General features: G+C 45.9%; 1 protein-coding gene across 1 annotated transcript in view; it reads left to right on the top strand.

The window, feature by feature from the left end:
• Positions 1 to 4,122: 4,122 nt before the first annotated feature.
• LOC118788758 (thrombospondin type-1 domain-containing protein 7B-like) overlaps positions 4,123 to 14,844 on the top strand; it is a 221,818-nt gene continuing 211,096 nt past the window's right edge. Inside the window, exons 1-2 of the mRNA XM_036544791.1 lie at positions 4,123 to 4,186; positions 4,763 to 4,943. Coding sequence (XP_036400684.1) covers positions 4,123 to 4,186; positions 4,763 to 4,943 — 245 coding nt within the window. The remainder of the gene's footprint in view (positions 4,187 to 4,762; positions 4,944 to 14,844) is intronic.

Below are 14,844 nucleotides of genomic sequence, written 5' to 3' on the forward strand. Positions count from 1 at the left end.
TCGCCTTCAGCCATTTACAGCAGACTCCTGAAAACATTTCCCACCGCAGCGCCTGGTCTTTCCCTGCGCTTGTGCTGTTGTATCTGTGCGTGTAACGCTCCCACTCTGCCACGTTACCGCTGTGGGCGGAAATCGCGACCGGGTTGCAGGGAGCCATCCTCCCCCATTACCTCTGTTTATCACGTGTGGCGTCTTCCCGAGTTTTCTGGCCGTAAAACCGTCTCTGCGTGCGGAGCCTCTGCATCTCGGGGAAAAACCGCTGATGTGAGCATAATATTTTGCTTATTTCTTTGTCAGGATCTGGGTGTGCAACAGATGGCTGATTCACCATGCCCTCCAGCGATGTCTATCACATAAACACCCTACTTTTGAAACCAGTGTAGGAGGCAAACCTGTCGCTTCTTGAAAAGACTGCTTTTTTTTTTTTGCTTTTTTGAATGACTGCTCAACTATTTGCCCATCATTGTACTAATTCCATTTAACTTTTAAAAATACTGATGGTACCCAATGACTTCACTCCTAACTTAATGAATATAGGCCTAAATGCTGGATGGTTATAAAACAACTGTGCATGTGGGCCGGTGTAATAATCTGTCTTTCTTCCCTGACCGCAGTTGATAAAAGACAGGAAATAAACTGAAACATATCAAGCCAGCACTCATTTCCGCTATAGCTGCTATCAGCCATGGGACGACTGGTCTTAATGCAGGTTAAAATAGCAGTGTGAGCTGGTCTTTTCAGCCAGTGCAGAGTTGCTCACACGTAAGAGATGCTGTGAGTTCCCTGCTTCTCCCTGAGTCTCCCGGGGCTTGCATGTGCACAGGTGAGACAGAGGCTGGATTTTGGCACTCTTGCCGTTTGACTCTCCCAGGAACAAAAAGGGCCCAGTCAGATGTGATCTGCATCTGAGTACAGTTTCCCTGTCAGTCTAAATTATCAAGTAATTCTCCGTGATTTGCTAACAACTACATTCATGATTTTGAGCTATGCCACATATATGCGCCAGGGGTGTGTGGACAGCTGACTAAAGTATGTATGAATGCGTCTGAATGACAGCCACAGTGTGAGTGCATGAGCAAACGAGGGTTTCTCTTTAATGGCTCAGGAGGCAGATCTGAAACAGTTTGCAGGTCAGAGGTCAGAGGTCGGAGTCAAAGGGGACCCCCAGCCAGCCTGCTGAACCCCGCAGAGCCTCCTCTCTGGAACTGCCACCTCATTACATCACATTCTCCCCAGCGGCTCACTTAGCTTACAGTTTTCACTCATCACCCACCTGCACAGCTGGATATTTCCCAGGTAGCTTGGTAAACACCTCTCCCAAGGACCCAACGGGAGCTCCCAGCAGGGAATCCGGCCGACAGTCGCTAAAAGCCCTGGTCCTTACGACTGCACCTGGAGGCTGAACGCACCCCCCTGTGGGTGAAATAAATGTGACACGAAGGCACGGATAGCAGTGAGGATGTTAGGAGCACCACACAGAGACAGGACCTCCTGTCTGCACGCTGCCTGGATGCTGTGTTACAGAGGGAAATTACCGAGCTCATGCATAGCGCACAGTTAGTTGCCACACCAGTGCCACGCCGCCTTTTGGTTTCTGACCGGTGTCTGACTCCTCTCTGCCTTGCACCGAAGGAAAATGCTTTCATACGCTTTACACCCACCTGAGTGAGAGGGAAGTGCCCACTGTGCACTGTGCTGTGCTGTGCTGTGCTGTGCTGTGCTGTGCTGTGCTGTGCTGTGCTGTGAGAGGGAAGTGCCCACTGTGCTGTGCTGTGCAGTGCTGTGCTGTTCTGTGCTGTGCTGTGCTGTGCTGTGCTGTTCTGTGCTGTGCAGTGCTGTGCTGTGCTGTGCTGTGCTGTGCTGTTCTGTGCTGTGCTGTGCTGTGCTGTGCTGTGCTGTTCTGTGCTGTGCTGTGCTGTGCTGTGCTGTGCTGTGCTGTGCTGTGCTGTTCTGTGCTGTGCTGTGCTGTTCTGTGCTGTGCTGTGAGAGGAAGTGCCCACTGTGCTGTGCTGTGCTGTGCTGTGCTGTGCCGTGCCCAGGAGATCAATGCAGTGTTTCTGTTATTTTTCTTGTATTTCAGCAAAATTCAAGAATAACACAACAGTTGGAATGCACGTGAGAAAATTTTCCTTTGAACATAGAAATTACTGCATGTTAACTAAACATAAACCAGGGTTACGTTCATGTGTTCATAAATCAGAGGAGCTTATATAAACTGTTATATGTATGTGCTCAGGGCCACATTGAAGGAAATAGTCATCAGTTTAGGAATTTAATTTAATGGAATGAATATCTTACAAACTGAGGAATTAAATGGATTATGAAATATTCATTTTTGTTGAAGCAGAGGATGTCAAACATTAAAAATAGCTTTTTAAATGAATGATCTTTTTAGCAAGCATGATATTTCATAGTAAGCTCACTGCTAGTATAATATGAGGGGCCAATTCAGGGCACTGGGCTGTTCTGCATACCTCGGTGATGTGTTTTTCAGTTTTTGGGATTCAGACTTAAGTTACACACCTGCATATCTCTCTCTCTAAAAGAGGGGTATAAGGCTGCACACTGTGAATAAATGTAAATTGCCCTGAAAAGCCACACCTCCTCCTCCCAAGCTTGCTGGCTGATAGATTTTCTAACAGATTTATTAGTTCGGATAGATTAGTCCTCATTTAAGAACACTCACTCTAATCGACAATTTGCTAGCTAGTCTAGCTACACAAAATGTTCCCACTGCGTTTGGGGGCTAGGGCTTTTGGAGATCAGTCATAACATACGCGACACTATCTTCATATACATGAACAGGACCAAAAGCACAGTTTTTTCAGCATAACTTTTGACATGTGGATTCATGATGCTTCCAGGTCTTTGGAGAATACTAAGACGTCATAAATCTTTATACAGACGCAAGTGCTGGAAACATTGTCTGTCAACATTGTGCGATCTAAATGAGGCTGGGCGTTCGTTTGCGCCTCACTCTCACGCTCTGTGCCAGCTGTGTCTCCGCAGTCTTCCCCAGCGCTGCCATTGCCAGAAAGAGGAAGCTGTAATATTTGGTTCCTCGGAACCCTAGCCAGCTATGTGGCTAGCTGAGACACCCAGAGACACTTTCAGACTGTTATGTGGCAGCTATTTCAGTGCCAGAGCTACCTATCATAGGTGATGTCATTGTCAAATAGACATCATGCCAAACTCCCCTTCAAATGGCAGCATCAAAGTACCTTGTATTTATTTATTATTGTACTTATTTGTGTTTAGAGTAAACCTGGGATCTTACCTCAAATTCACGTGATGATATGAATTCTGTATTGGGAGGTATACATGTGCATGTGTGTATGACCAATGAGTATATTAGTTGAGTTAATTATCAAACATTTATGAAATATAAAGTCAGTTTCCATTTCTCTTTGCCTGTCTAGTTACTGACAATTTCTGTTGTCACACACAATCACTGCTGTTGCACCTGGCTTATTTGACCTTTTCCTGTGTTGAAGAGATAGCCAAGACAAAACAGACTTATGCGTCAAGTCAGAATATGTTTATCTTTGAAAATAATGAGACAAGCCTCATTTTGAGCAAAACGCCCTCATTTTTAGTAAACTCTGCCCCACACGTCTTGCACATAGGGGCTGACGTAGCCCATGTCTGAATTCATTTAGTAGAAATAGTCGTGCAGCTCTGTGCGGGAACACTTAAGTGGGATTTAAGTGTGTGTATCGCCAGTCTGAATTGGTCCCCCAGTGGCTTCCGTAACACAAGAGTTTTTCAGCCTTGCTGCCTAGCTGAGAAATTGCCACACCCTGATATTGTCTATTTCACATAATGCTACTGGGATCAAACTTGGTGCCATACCAGTTTCATGTCTTTCAGTTAACATTATTCCATCAACATGTGGTTTTGCTCAGATACAGCTTGAGATCCATGTGGTCTCCGTGCTGCTGTGATGCTGTACTGTAGTGACCCCTACCCTGATGCTCACACTCTGTCGTTTTTAATGGGGGCGATTTGTAAGGCAGCTTGAGGGAGATGAATGCTGTTTATGGATTCAGCAGGTTGGGGCTGAAATGATCTCCTATAAATCCATCTCCGTGACTGCGCCCGCCTGCATGCTGAGCTGCCCAGATGAATGTGTGCGTTCCCTCGGAGCTGCGGCAGCTGTCTCCCGGAGAGGAGATGCGACGGCCAGGTCAGCACTCCCCATTCAGACGCCGCGCTAATTAATCTGGACGGTTTCCAGCCGTCTGTGAGTGTCCGAGGCTCGTTCGCCTCTCACCGGGGACGAAAAGCCAGAGTGCCACTTCTCTGGGCTTACAGAGATACAGGCCACGTTCCAGTCCTTTATTTAGCGGTTCGATGTTCTCCTGCTTGCTTCACTTGGTGCTTGTCTTCACTTCAGGAGAGGAAGGTAAACTGGTCACCTTTTTGAGGAGCTGTCCCAATTTGCAACAGGGTGAGTAAAGTAAGTTTCATCAGCCATCTGACCCCCGCTGGACTCCCCAGTCAGTGCAAATTGAGAGCTTCCCTGACCTCCGGCAGATTAAAAGGTTGTGGCACAGCATCTTGGTGCTGGTCCTTGTGGAAGTGTTTAAAAAGTGTTTTTCCGTTGTTACCTGTTGCATGTGATGTGTGCTACACGTCACACTGGCTAAGAGCATCTGCAAAAAAAAAAAAGCAACAGAGATGTAAACGTCAGAGTCCTGACTTTCCCCAGCTATCCTGCTCCTCTCCCCTACGGGCTGTGTCTCTGTCTGCCCACTGACAGTCGCATCGGGGGCCCTCAGCGACAGAGACAGCACCCCTCAGACAGCCCAGCCCCCCCCCGCGGCCCCCGGGGCCCCGCCCACCGTTCTCTCGTTTGTCACTACAGTCACACCGGAACATTCTGCCCTCGTCCGGGACGCCGGTCCCCTGGAGAGCGCAGAACGAGAGAGCAGGCAGCCGCAGTGAGTGGTGTTATCTCCATCACTCCTGTCTCCAGGCACAGGGCCAGTGCCGAGGCCGGCCGCGCTGCGCTAACCTGGCTTTATCCTAATTACTCCACCACCCGCTGCGTCCCTCCTCACTCCCCTCTCCCGCTGCACTCACTGATTTACACTTAAGGGCCAGCGGCACCCATGGGGGGTCCTCGGTGAACACTGTTAGGGGCGCATTGCCTCAGACAGACGGGGAGATGGGCTTTGGTCTCCACACAGAGTTTCAGCAGTTGAGTGGATTTGAAATGAGTGCCTGTGCTCTGAACTGATGTTAAGCACAGAGCTCTTCATGCTCGTAGTCTGTAGGTAGAATTAATCTGTTTTACCTGTGATTTAAATGTGCTTAGAAGGCCACTGGGGTGCAGCCAGGAGGAAGTGAACCTTGAGAGCATTTAGTTTGACCCTCCAAGCATACAGAAATCTGTCATGTGAGTGTCATTGACAACCAATTAAATACCCTCCTGGAGGCTCATTTTCAAACACTTACCAGCCTTTCAGAACACCTTCATCTCAAGATCCAATTATATGTATGTGTTGAATGAGGACTGTAAAGTAGACTGATAATGCTTTAGAGAGAAACCAAAGGGGGGTCTCTTAATACCTTCCAATCCTTAGAACTCTATGAGTTTCATTCTGTATCAGATTTCTTTTGGAGAGACACTTGAACTCTGTCAGTCTGACGTTTGATGATATATGCCACTGTGACACCTGCCCTCAGGTCCACACACCTGTACATGGCTGATTTTGGCCAGAGTTTCCCTTTAGTGTTGCTCATCTGTGGACTGTCTGTGACTGTAGAGCGACACGCAAAACAATGGTGATCATTGACAAAGGCAGCAGAAACTGTTACTGTTATTCAAAAAAGCAAGATCAATGCAATGCCTTTCAGCCAGTTTGAATCTTTCTAATTCAGATGTCTCTCTCTCTCTCTCTGTCTCTCTGTCTCTCTCTGCCCCCCCCCCCCCCCCCCCCCCTCTGTATAAAGAGAAAAACACCTGAAGAGACAGCTGTGCCAGCCAGGTTATGCACTCTTGGTGGAACTGTGTACCTCACAGAGAATAAGTGTCTCTCATTTAGAGCAGTGAGTGAGATGATTGTGTCAAAGGGTAAAGCCATTGTCGGGGACTAAAAGGACAGTTGACCTCTGGACTCCAGCATAACTGCCACGGCTCTTCAGAGCTGTTTGATCACACAGAGCATTCTGCTTGATGCTTTGATGTTGTGTTTGGTTTGTCAAGGAAAGGAGGGGGCCAACTGTCAATGCTAATTTCATTGTGAGGAAATGTGCCTACAATCTGAATCCTTTAAAAACGCTCAGCCGACAGTAAGAATTCCTCATGCTTAAATGTAAAGGGAGCTTGACAGAGGTGGACTAGACACCTGCAGTCCGACGTGTTGATTAATTCAACTTGCTCCCTGACGGCAGACCTGTACGAATTGTGTTGTTTGTTTTCTGTCGTTGTGTTTCCGGATAAACAATGCTTATCTGCAGTTTAACACCCATGCAATTTAAAGCAGAGATCCCCACGCACAAACATTCTCCTCCTCAGCCGTTTTGTAAGTGACAGAAATGTAGGGCTTGATATATATAAAAAAGAAAGGCCATGTCAGTGCTGTTCCAGAGAACATTGATCGATGGCTCTAAGCCATGGCATTCTCCTTAACTTTGACAGGCCCCAAACTTTTGGATGTACTTCAGGGATATTGAGCAAAAGTTACACATTTTTGTTGTCTTGCGATCTCATGCTGGTGCAAACTCAAAAGTGCTTGCCATGGTGAGCAAAGGTGAAACATTCCCTGTGAGGGAAACCCATCTGACACAGCAGGGCTGCAGATCCACCCATCTGAAGGCCCATCTGGGAGCCTCAGAGAGCAGTTAAAATGCTCAGGCATGGTCTGTGTTAGACCGACGTGTCACATGATGCAGGGATCTACTTTAGTTAACACCTGTAGCACTGCCTGTCTTTGACCTCATTGATAACAGTCTTCATTTCTTTTTGATAAGAAGAAAGGAAAGGTCAAAGTGCAGGAGTGTCTCTGATATGATAATGCAGGGCTGAAACAGCTGCCTCAGTGGATCGTGAATAAAATCACAACAAAATGACGATAACACCATTGGGAAGTTGTGTTTAAAGAGAGCACAATTTCTGAAAGAATAATGATAAATAATAATAAGTTAATGGAGCGTGACCACTGTTCAGCTCCAACCTCAGTTTTATGGATATTTATCATTGATGCAGGACGAACCTTGTGGGTAAAACTCAGATACAGTCTCACTGGGCTGGTAAACTGGCTGCAAGACCTCTTCCATCACACAGGCTGTTGATCCAGCCCCCTGTGACCCCTAATCATAACCGAGGAACTGAGGGAGACACGTCCAACTGACAGAAAGGCCTGCCCACCCCAGGGACCCAGAGGCCTGTGGGGGGACATTACGAGTGTATGAAATTGACTCTATAATATGACATGTATATGATATCTGAGGGTGAAATGCTGACCAGTTTAAGTTGTGAGTGATGACGTCAGTTGGCACACCTCTATAGTGGCTCGTTGTGTTTCAGGCCCAGTAGAAACCATCGTTGATAACGACTTATTAATATCACCAAAAGAAAAACCATAAACGTTTTACGGCTTGCAGTGTTTCACTTGTTTGTTGCTTGGCAACCAAGATTCGGTCTTCCCCAGGAGACATGAAAAAAGTTAATTGCAAGACAATGAAAAAAAAACTGCGGAGATGAATTAAACGATGCTCACGGTAAGGATGTGCGTTCAAATTCTTGACTCCCTGTCGCTGTTTAGCTACAAAGCGGACAGGGAGTGGAGACTCTTGGGTTTATTCTATGAGTGTTTTGCAATCAGTTTAGAATCACATTAATCTTCCCATGCAATATTACTCTGCATTATCTTGAAACTGGCAGGGTCTCTGTAATTAACAGTTTAATTAGAAACTGTAACTAGCATTGTTTAATTACCTAGATCAGATGTTCCAGTCTTTTAATAAAGTTATCTTGGAGCTGGAGTAGAGGAGTAGTTATCTTGATTTGAGATAGTACTTTAATAAGTGTTTCAGAAAGCAGGGCTATAGCAGCGTCCCCTGATGAAAGGGCAATGCATTTACTGAAGAGTCTGGCATTTTCACTCTGTCAGTATGGATGAATGAATAAAAATATGACTTTTTGTTTATGTTATTAAATTTTCTTTCTTGGGGGCAAATCGATTTAACATGCAGTAATTCCCCATCTCTCGATGGTTTAACGAGTTATGAAATGAAGTCGTTGAATGTAATTTCAAACAGCCTTTCAGTGTCAGCGGGAAAAGTGGTGAGGAGCTCCCTCTTCCTCTCCTCCAGGGCTGGAGGGATTGTGGGTAAAATCAGCAGAAACCAAGATGATCAGGCAGGCAGGTGGGGGGGGGGGGGGGGGGGGGGAGTGGTAAAGCCCTGTCCTATACAGCAAGAGTTTGCTGTGACACATGAACGAAGCACAGGTGTTATTTTATAGGTATTTTGGTGAGTGCAAGTACGAAGGCAGCTAATGACTGGCTCAGATTACAGCTCAGTTCCAGCATCTGTTGGCCATGTCTGACCCGCTTAGACTCCCACGACCTTTGGGAGTGAAGGCCAGCACCAGAGTATCTCCATAAGTACTTTTCCCAGAAGAATATGTTCACAATTAATAAAAATGATTTCCTTCACTTTTCCGTCACAAATCGGAAGTGATTGAAATTTTGATAGTGACTGTGGGTCAGTGGGAGTCGCTGAGTCGCACCTGCAAAATGGAGGAAGTCCATCAGCTTTGACAGACAAAAGGTGCCACCAAATATGAGTATGACTAACAAAAAAAATCATCAATAATATCACATATCTGTTATCTAAAATATTGCATCAGTCTGAAGAAAATCTTAGCTGAGGAAGAGGTAACACTTGCACACTCCTGCTGTCAGTGTGTGGTCTGATGTGTTTTTTATTATTATCAGAGAACAGTAGCTCCTTTTTAGACCGCTAAATTGCCAAGCACTTAGCAAAGACAAGCTATTCATTACTCACATGCTCGTCTAAGCATGAGCAGTTAATGAGTATTATCTATACTCATAAAACAGATAGCTCAACCAGTGACAGTAATGAAATTCTCTTCTTGTAATCTGGAGTCAGTACAAATGTCTAAATGTTGTTTTATTGGGGCCAATCTCATTGAGTTCTCCCCAGTCTGTAGTCAGAGTCATTAGGTGCTTCCAGTGCATTGAGTGCAGTTTGTGGGAGGGATGTAATGAAGGCCCAGCACATTGACCGGAACATGCTATCCCACAATCCCCTGCCGTGAGAAACACCCTGATGCAGGTAGCAGTTCAGGAAATACAGAAACTTAAGAGCTGATTTAATTTGCATCAACCTGGGAGCTAAATGGCAGTGATTAAATGTCAGCTCCTGAGCATCCAATATTGCAGTATTCCCAGTAGTTTGATTAAGAGTTCACCCAGTGTTGACAGAAGCATTTCATAATGAAGTGTAAAGGTTGCTTCTGCACAGAGCTGGTGGCATTAGGATTACCTCCTATTACCATTAACCATGGTAAAACCGGTCATTTTAATATTGTTGATGGTAATATAATTACAATTTTAGAAAATAGTAACAACAATAATATGTGATGCTGTTACTGATTTGACACAATGGACATCAGCTCACAGAATAATAACATATGCAGTTAATAACATAACTGATTTGCAGAAACACATTGCCTCAAATGAAGCAGTCATGCACAGAGGTCAGATGTAGTGGTTGAGAGTGCACCTCCTCTCCTGGTCCGTCATTGGTCCACACCTGGAAAGCACAGGAGTGCTTCTCAAAGGCAGGTAAACCCCTCCTCACCCCACACCAGTCTCATGCGGGTGGCTCTGTAATAACCCACTGACGACTGACCTACACCTGCTGCTGCATATTTCATGCTGTTGATGGGTCCTGAGCTGGCAGGTGATAAACCTTTGGCTTCCAGATCCACGATTCCAAACCTTCCCCGTTACACTGAAAGGGAATGATAGGCAGGGTTCTGGAAGGTTCTGCCTTCTAGAAGCTTCTCACACTGCTCCAGCAGTGCTCAGTGTGATGGAGTGGAGTGCAGTGGAGGCAGTGTTCTGGAGCTTCCTGCGTTTCCATCTCTGAAATTGGGATGGTTCCCCTTTAGCTTTCCTGCACCACAGCAAGGGGGCCATCAGTCTGTCAAAATGTATCAAATTATGATGTTTTGGCGGCTAAACCCTTCTGATTCATTTCTGATAGATGACATAAATTCATAGACTAACAAATCAGGAGCTATAAGGCTGTCTTTTTGTAGTTTGGGTGCCATGAAGATGTCATTCCCACTATATAACAAATAAACAGTCAGATATTTGCAGTATTATTGAGCGCACTGCTCAGACTGTGTGCTGCGTGTTTCATGTGCTATTTATGTAAGAGTATCGTAAGAGCACGTTGCCTCTTTGAGCCGCCTCTTTGAGCCCGTGGCAGTAATTGGATCCAGTGCAAAAAGTTATACTGACAGCGATACACACAGTGCAAGTGAAATATGCTTTCATGAGAACACTTCACAGAAATCATGCCCTTATGAAAGTGAAGCTATGGCCAGTTATGAAGACATGATGCACGCCCGTCTCAGTGCGGGAGAGGCTTCCATTTCCTCACAGAAGATCGGCTCCAGGTGCCCTGCAGTCCCCTTCCATTACAGCTCGCATTCATTGAGTGGTGGAAGGTCCACATGTCTGTTCAACAGTACATTGATTTTCAGCCTAACAGAAGCAACAGACCCAATAAACAGGCAATGTCTTACCAGCAGGAAGACCATCTATCTGTGCTTCTGCCGGCGCATTCTTGAAGACTTCTTTGGATTTTCCATGAGCTGGCTTTACCGGGTTGAAACCAGATTCTGGAAGCCATCTTGGAGAGAACAGCATATGAGTGCAGTCTGAAATCCATCAGTTTCCTGTCATACCTGGAAGCATTTAATCATGGAGCTGGTACCACGGTGACATATGAGTGATCCTCTCATCCATCCCTATGTGGGAAGGCCTGGCCTGGGTCCCTGACAGTGCTGCAAGTTTCAGTGAGATTATCAATGTGTGTACTTGGGTTATCATAGTTTCTTGGCTGTTTAGTAAGGTTGCACAAATTAACTTGTGGAAGGGCTTGATCAGTGTTACGCTCACACTCGTTGAACGATCTGGGAGTGTTGTTAGCCTGGTCTGACACTGATGCTCATTAATTATAATGGATACACTTGTGTTCTCTTGTGCTGGAAATCGCTCTGGATAAAAGCATCTGCTACATGAATGCAATGCAATGTAATTTAGCATTACTATTTCAACTGTAACCATTTGGATTAGAAACAGTGACACAGTGGCAACTAACAGATTAGAAGAGGGTTGTATATTAGAATAGATTTGTATGATTTTTATGTACAGGTATTCATTAAAGTCAGTAATGTGGTCACATAAATCCATCCCGTAAACAATGTGCAGGATATCGGAGAATACCTGTAGCAGACTGCCACACCTCTGCTGCGAAACATACCTCTTCATTTCACAGGAACAGCGCAGGAGAAGGATAGACCTGCAGTACAGCCATCAGACATGAGAGTGAGCAGTTATTGAAGGCTCCCAGAGCAATATCTCCCTCTCCCTCTCATTCACTCGCCCCCCCTCCTCACTCGCCCCCCCCCCCCCCCTCCCTCCCACTCCCCTTCTCTCTCTCCTTCTCCTACCTATGCAAAGCAGGTTCAGTCACACAGAAGGGGATCGGCTGCAATTTCTGTGTAGAAACATTTCAACATAGTGGTGCAAGCTCTGTGATAGCTAGAAATTGATATGCTGATCTTTTCCCATATTTTTGTTATGAAATAAACGAAGGTCTCATTGTCATATTATAGATTTTGCTTAACAGATGTTTGAAGGATTTATACATAAATGTATAAAAATGCATAAAAATTTATACATAACTCTTGGCTAAAAACCATTAGTAGTTTACCTTAATATTTGGTGAGCATCTATATCTGATTGCAACTTGAAATGACATTTTCTGGAAAAAAATTAGTAATTACTTGAAAATGATTGTCAATGTAAGTGTGAAATTGGAAAAAGTATATTTATTATTCATGTAATATTCATTTATTCGTTGATGCCTCCAGCCAAATGTTGTCCTGCGGATCTATCTGATTGCAGAACGATGGAGCATCACTCGCAGTGAAACATTATTCCCTCGGTTTGCAGGCCTGTCAGGCTGATCGGAGAGAGACGGGGCAAACAGACACAGCTCCCCGCCCTGCCGGCACACCAGAGGATTACTCAACCTGATGGAGTGTAGCGACAGCCCCCCTCCCCCCCCCCCCTTCTGGAGACCTGACGAATAATGTCCTCCATCTTCAGAAGCGTTTTGCGGTCTCATTACTGGGAGCAGAGGAGGGCCCTGCGATGCACTGCGATGAGCAGGAAGGCGCAGGTTGAAAGTGGCGCCTGCAGCTATACCAGCGGCCGCATGCCGCATGCGATCGCTAACCCAGCGCTCAGCGCTGCAGAGCTAGCATGAGTAACGCTCCACCAGACGTTCCTGCACAAATCAACAAAACAGCACAATTTCCTCAGAGCCGAAGGGGCCTCACAGAGAAGTTTAAGCAGAATGGGGCTGGTGATGGTCCAGGCAGACTTTTCCTGTCTCCCGCTCTGTAAATCCTTTAAAAGACTTCTGAAGAACATTTAATCAATTCCGCTCAATCTAAACAGGATGGCATTCGGTCTTTAACAACATTGATCCAGGTCCATAAAGATCTTAATGACATTTTAATAATACCCGGTGTGCCCTTTATAAGGAGTCGCAGCTGATCTCTGCCTTCATGTATAATTTACTGATCTGCTTATTAGGCTTTCAAGCCAGAATGGCTGGAAGCCTGCTGTTTCCATTTCGATTTCCTTCTGCCCCTTTCTGCTTTTTCCACCTGCTGTTTTGCTCTTCTTCTGTGCCTCACTCTTGACAGCATATCCTGATTTCCTTCAGATTTCACCTATTATTCATAATCTGTACATATGCATATGACACTTTGCATTGCTTATGATTGAAGGCATTTTCAGATATGCTCATACACTCCCTCATCTCACACGTGGCCCATGTATGAGACATGGCTATAGGTGTGTTCAGATTCTTGGTCATTGCTGTAGATTCCTTGCCTCATCCAGCCACACAGAGTATCTTCACAACATGATTCTGCATACATTTCCACAGCTGCCCGATTTGGCCACTTCCTTGGCTCTCAGTGATTGGCCATGCACATTTTTGCCTTTTCTCACACAGGGTCATTTCCCACAATGCACAGGGGCAGTTTGTTCACAGGGTCATTTCCCACAGTGCACAGGGGCAGTTCACGCACTGGGTGATGTGACAGACACATGGTTTGGCGAGAAGCATGAGAAACAGTCTCCTCATTACATTCCACCCGACACACATCCAGCGGGAGCGCGGGGGCATCGGCTTCCCATCAGATTCTCATCTTAATTACCACACTGCTAATTGAATAACGCTCCCAGGGCCTCAGAGAGCCCAGCCCAGGCGGCAGGAGCCTGCCGTCTCTGAGAGGAATGGTGCTGCGACATCCCGAGGGTTTCTGGGGTTCCTCTGTGCCTGATCGGGGCGCAGGCCTCCATCACCCGCTGTAAAGACGATCTGAGGCCAACGGCAGAAAGGGGGATTGAGAGAGGAAATGAGACTGGGGAGGCCGCGGAGCAGGCTGGGGGTAAGCAGAGACCTGAGCATCCTAAAGACGCAGTCACAGGGGTGCGATGATGGAGGGGATTGTCAGGATAGATTCTCGGAAACTGCATTAGAGAGAGGAGGGCGGAGCAGATGGCGAGCTCTGAGCTGCTCCACGCGTCTGCACCCCGAATCAACACTCTCTTCTTCTATCACTTCAGTTCGGCTCTCAAACTGCAGCTAGACCTTGCTTCAGCAAAAAATGAAAAAAACCTCTCTCAGAAAGGGAGCCCTAGTGAATCGGACTGGGCTCTGGTGAGAAGGCTCTGATGTATTTTTAGCTGTGAGCGCAGCTGGCTGACAGGGGTACTCTGTGCCAGTTTAAGGTGAGGCTAGCACAGGTTACAGGAGAAATTTTAAGAAACTCTATAAAAAGAAAGTGTCAGTTCAGTCTGTCTCCTCAGAACGTAATTATTTTCCAGCGGACAGCTCCCCTTATTTCACTTTTAAAGGGGAGGTATTAGTTATATGAAGCTGCCTCATCACACCAGCGCCATCTTTTGTTTGAAGGAACGAATCGATTTTAAGGGATTATTCTGGAATTAGGCATCAGTATATGCAAGACTGTGATGCAGATTTTTTTTCTGCCCTGGTGTGACATTTGGTAGAGGAGCTGAGGAGCCTTGGAGCCTCCTAAAAATCTTTTACCCAAAGTCCCCACTAGATGGCAGAATTTCTACTGTGAATAAACCAGTGTGGAAGGAAAAGCAAAGGAGAAAAATATGTGTGGAAAACACTTTGATGCAGGGCAGATATTTTAATCTGAGAGGCTGTGTGCAGGCCCATGACAATACATCCAATATGAATTTATTTTCATGACAGCAGGAACAGTTAGTGATTAGTTTGAAGTGGATTGTGATGAATGAATTAAGCCTGTAGGTAAAATCAGAATCCGCGTCATGCCTCTCAGTGTTTGCGAAGGTAGAAACATCTTAGTTATCTGAGTGCAGCATCTTGTTTATGATGAAAACTGGATTTAAAAATGAAAAAAATCCTTTCAAGTTTTATCAGTAAACAGGATTGGTCCTGTCTGGCCTGGGGGGGGCTCTCGCTTTTCGCTGGCCGCCCCCCCCCCCCCCCGGGTCC

Source organism: Megalops cyprinoides, chromosome 14 (assembly GCF_013368585.1).
Source record: "Megalops cyprinoides isolate fMegCyp1 chromosome 14, fMegCyp1.pri, whole genome shotgun sequence".
Lineage (NCBI taxonomy): Eukaryota > Metazoa > Chordata > Actinopteri > Elopiformes > Megalopidae > Megalops > Megalops cyprinoides.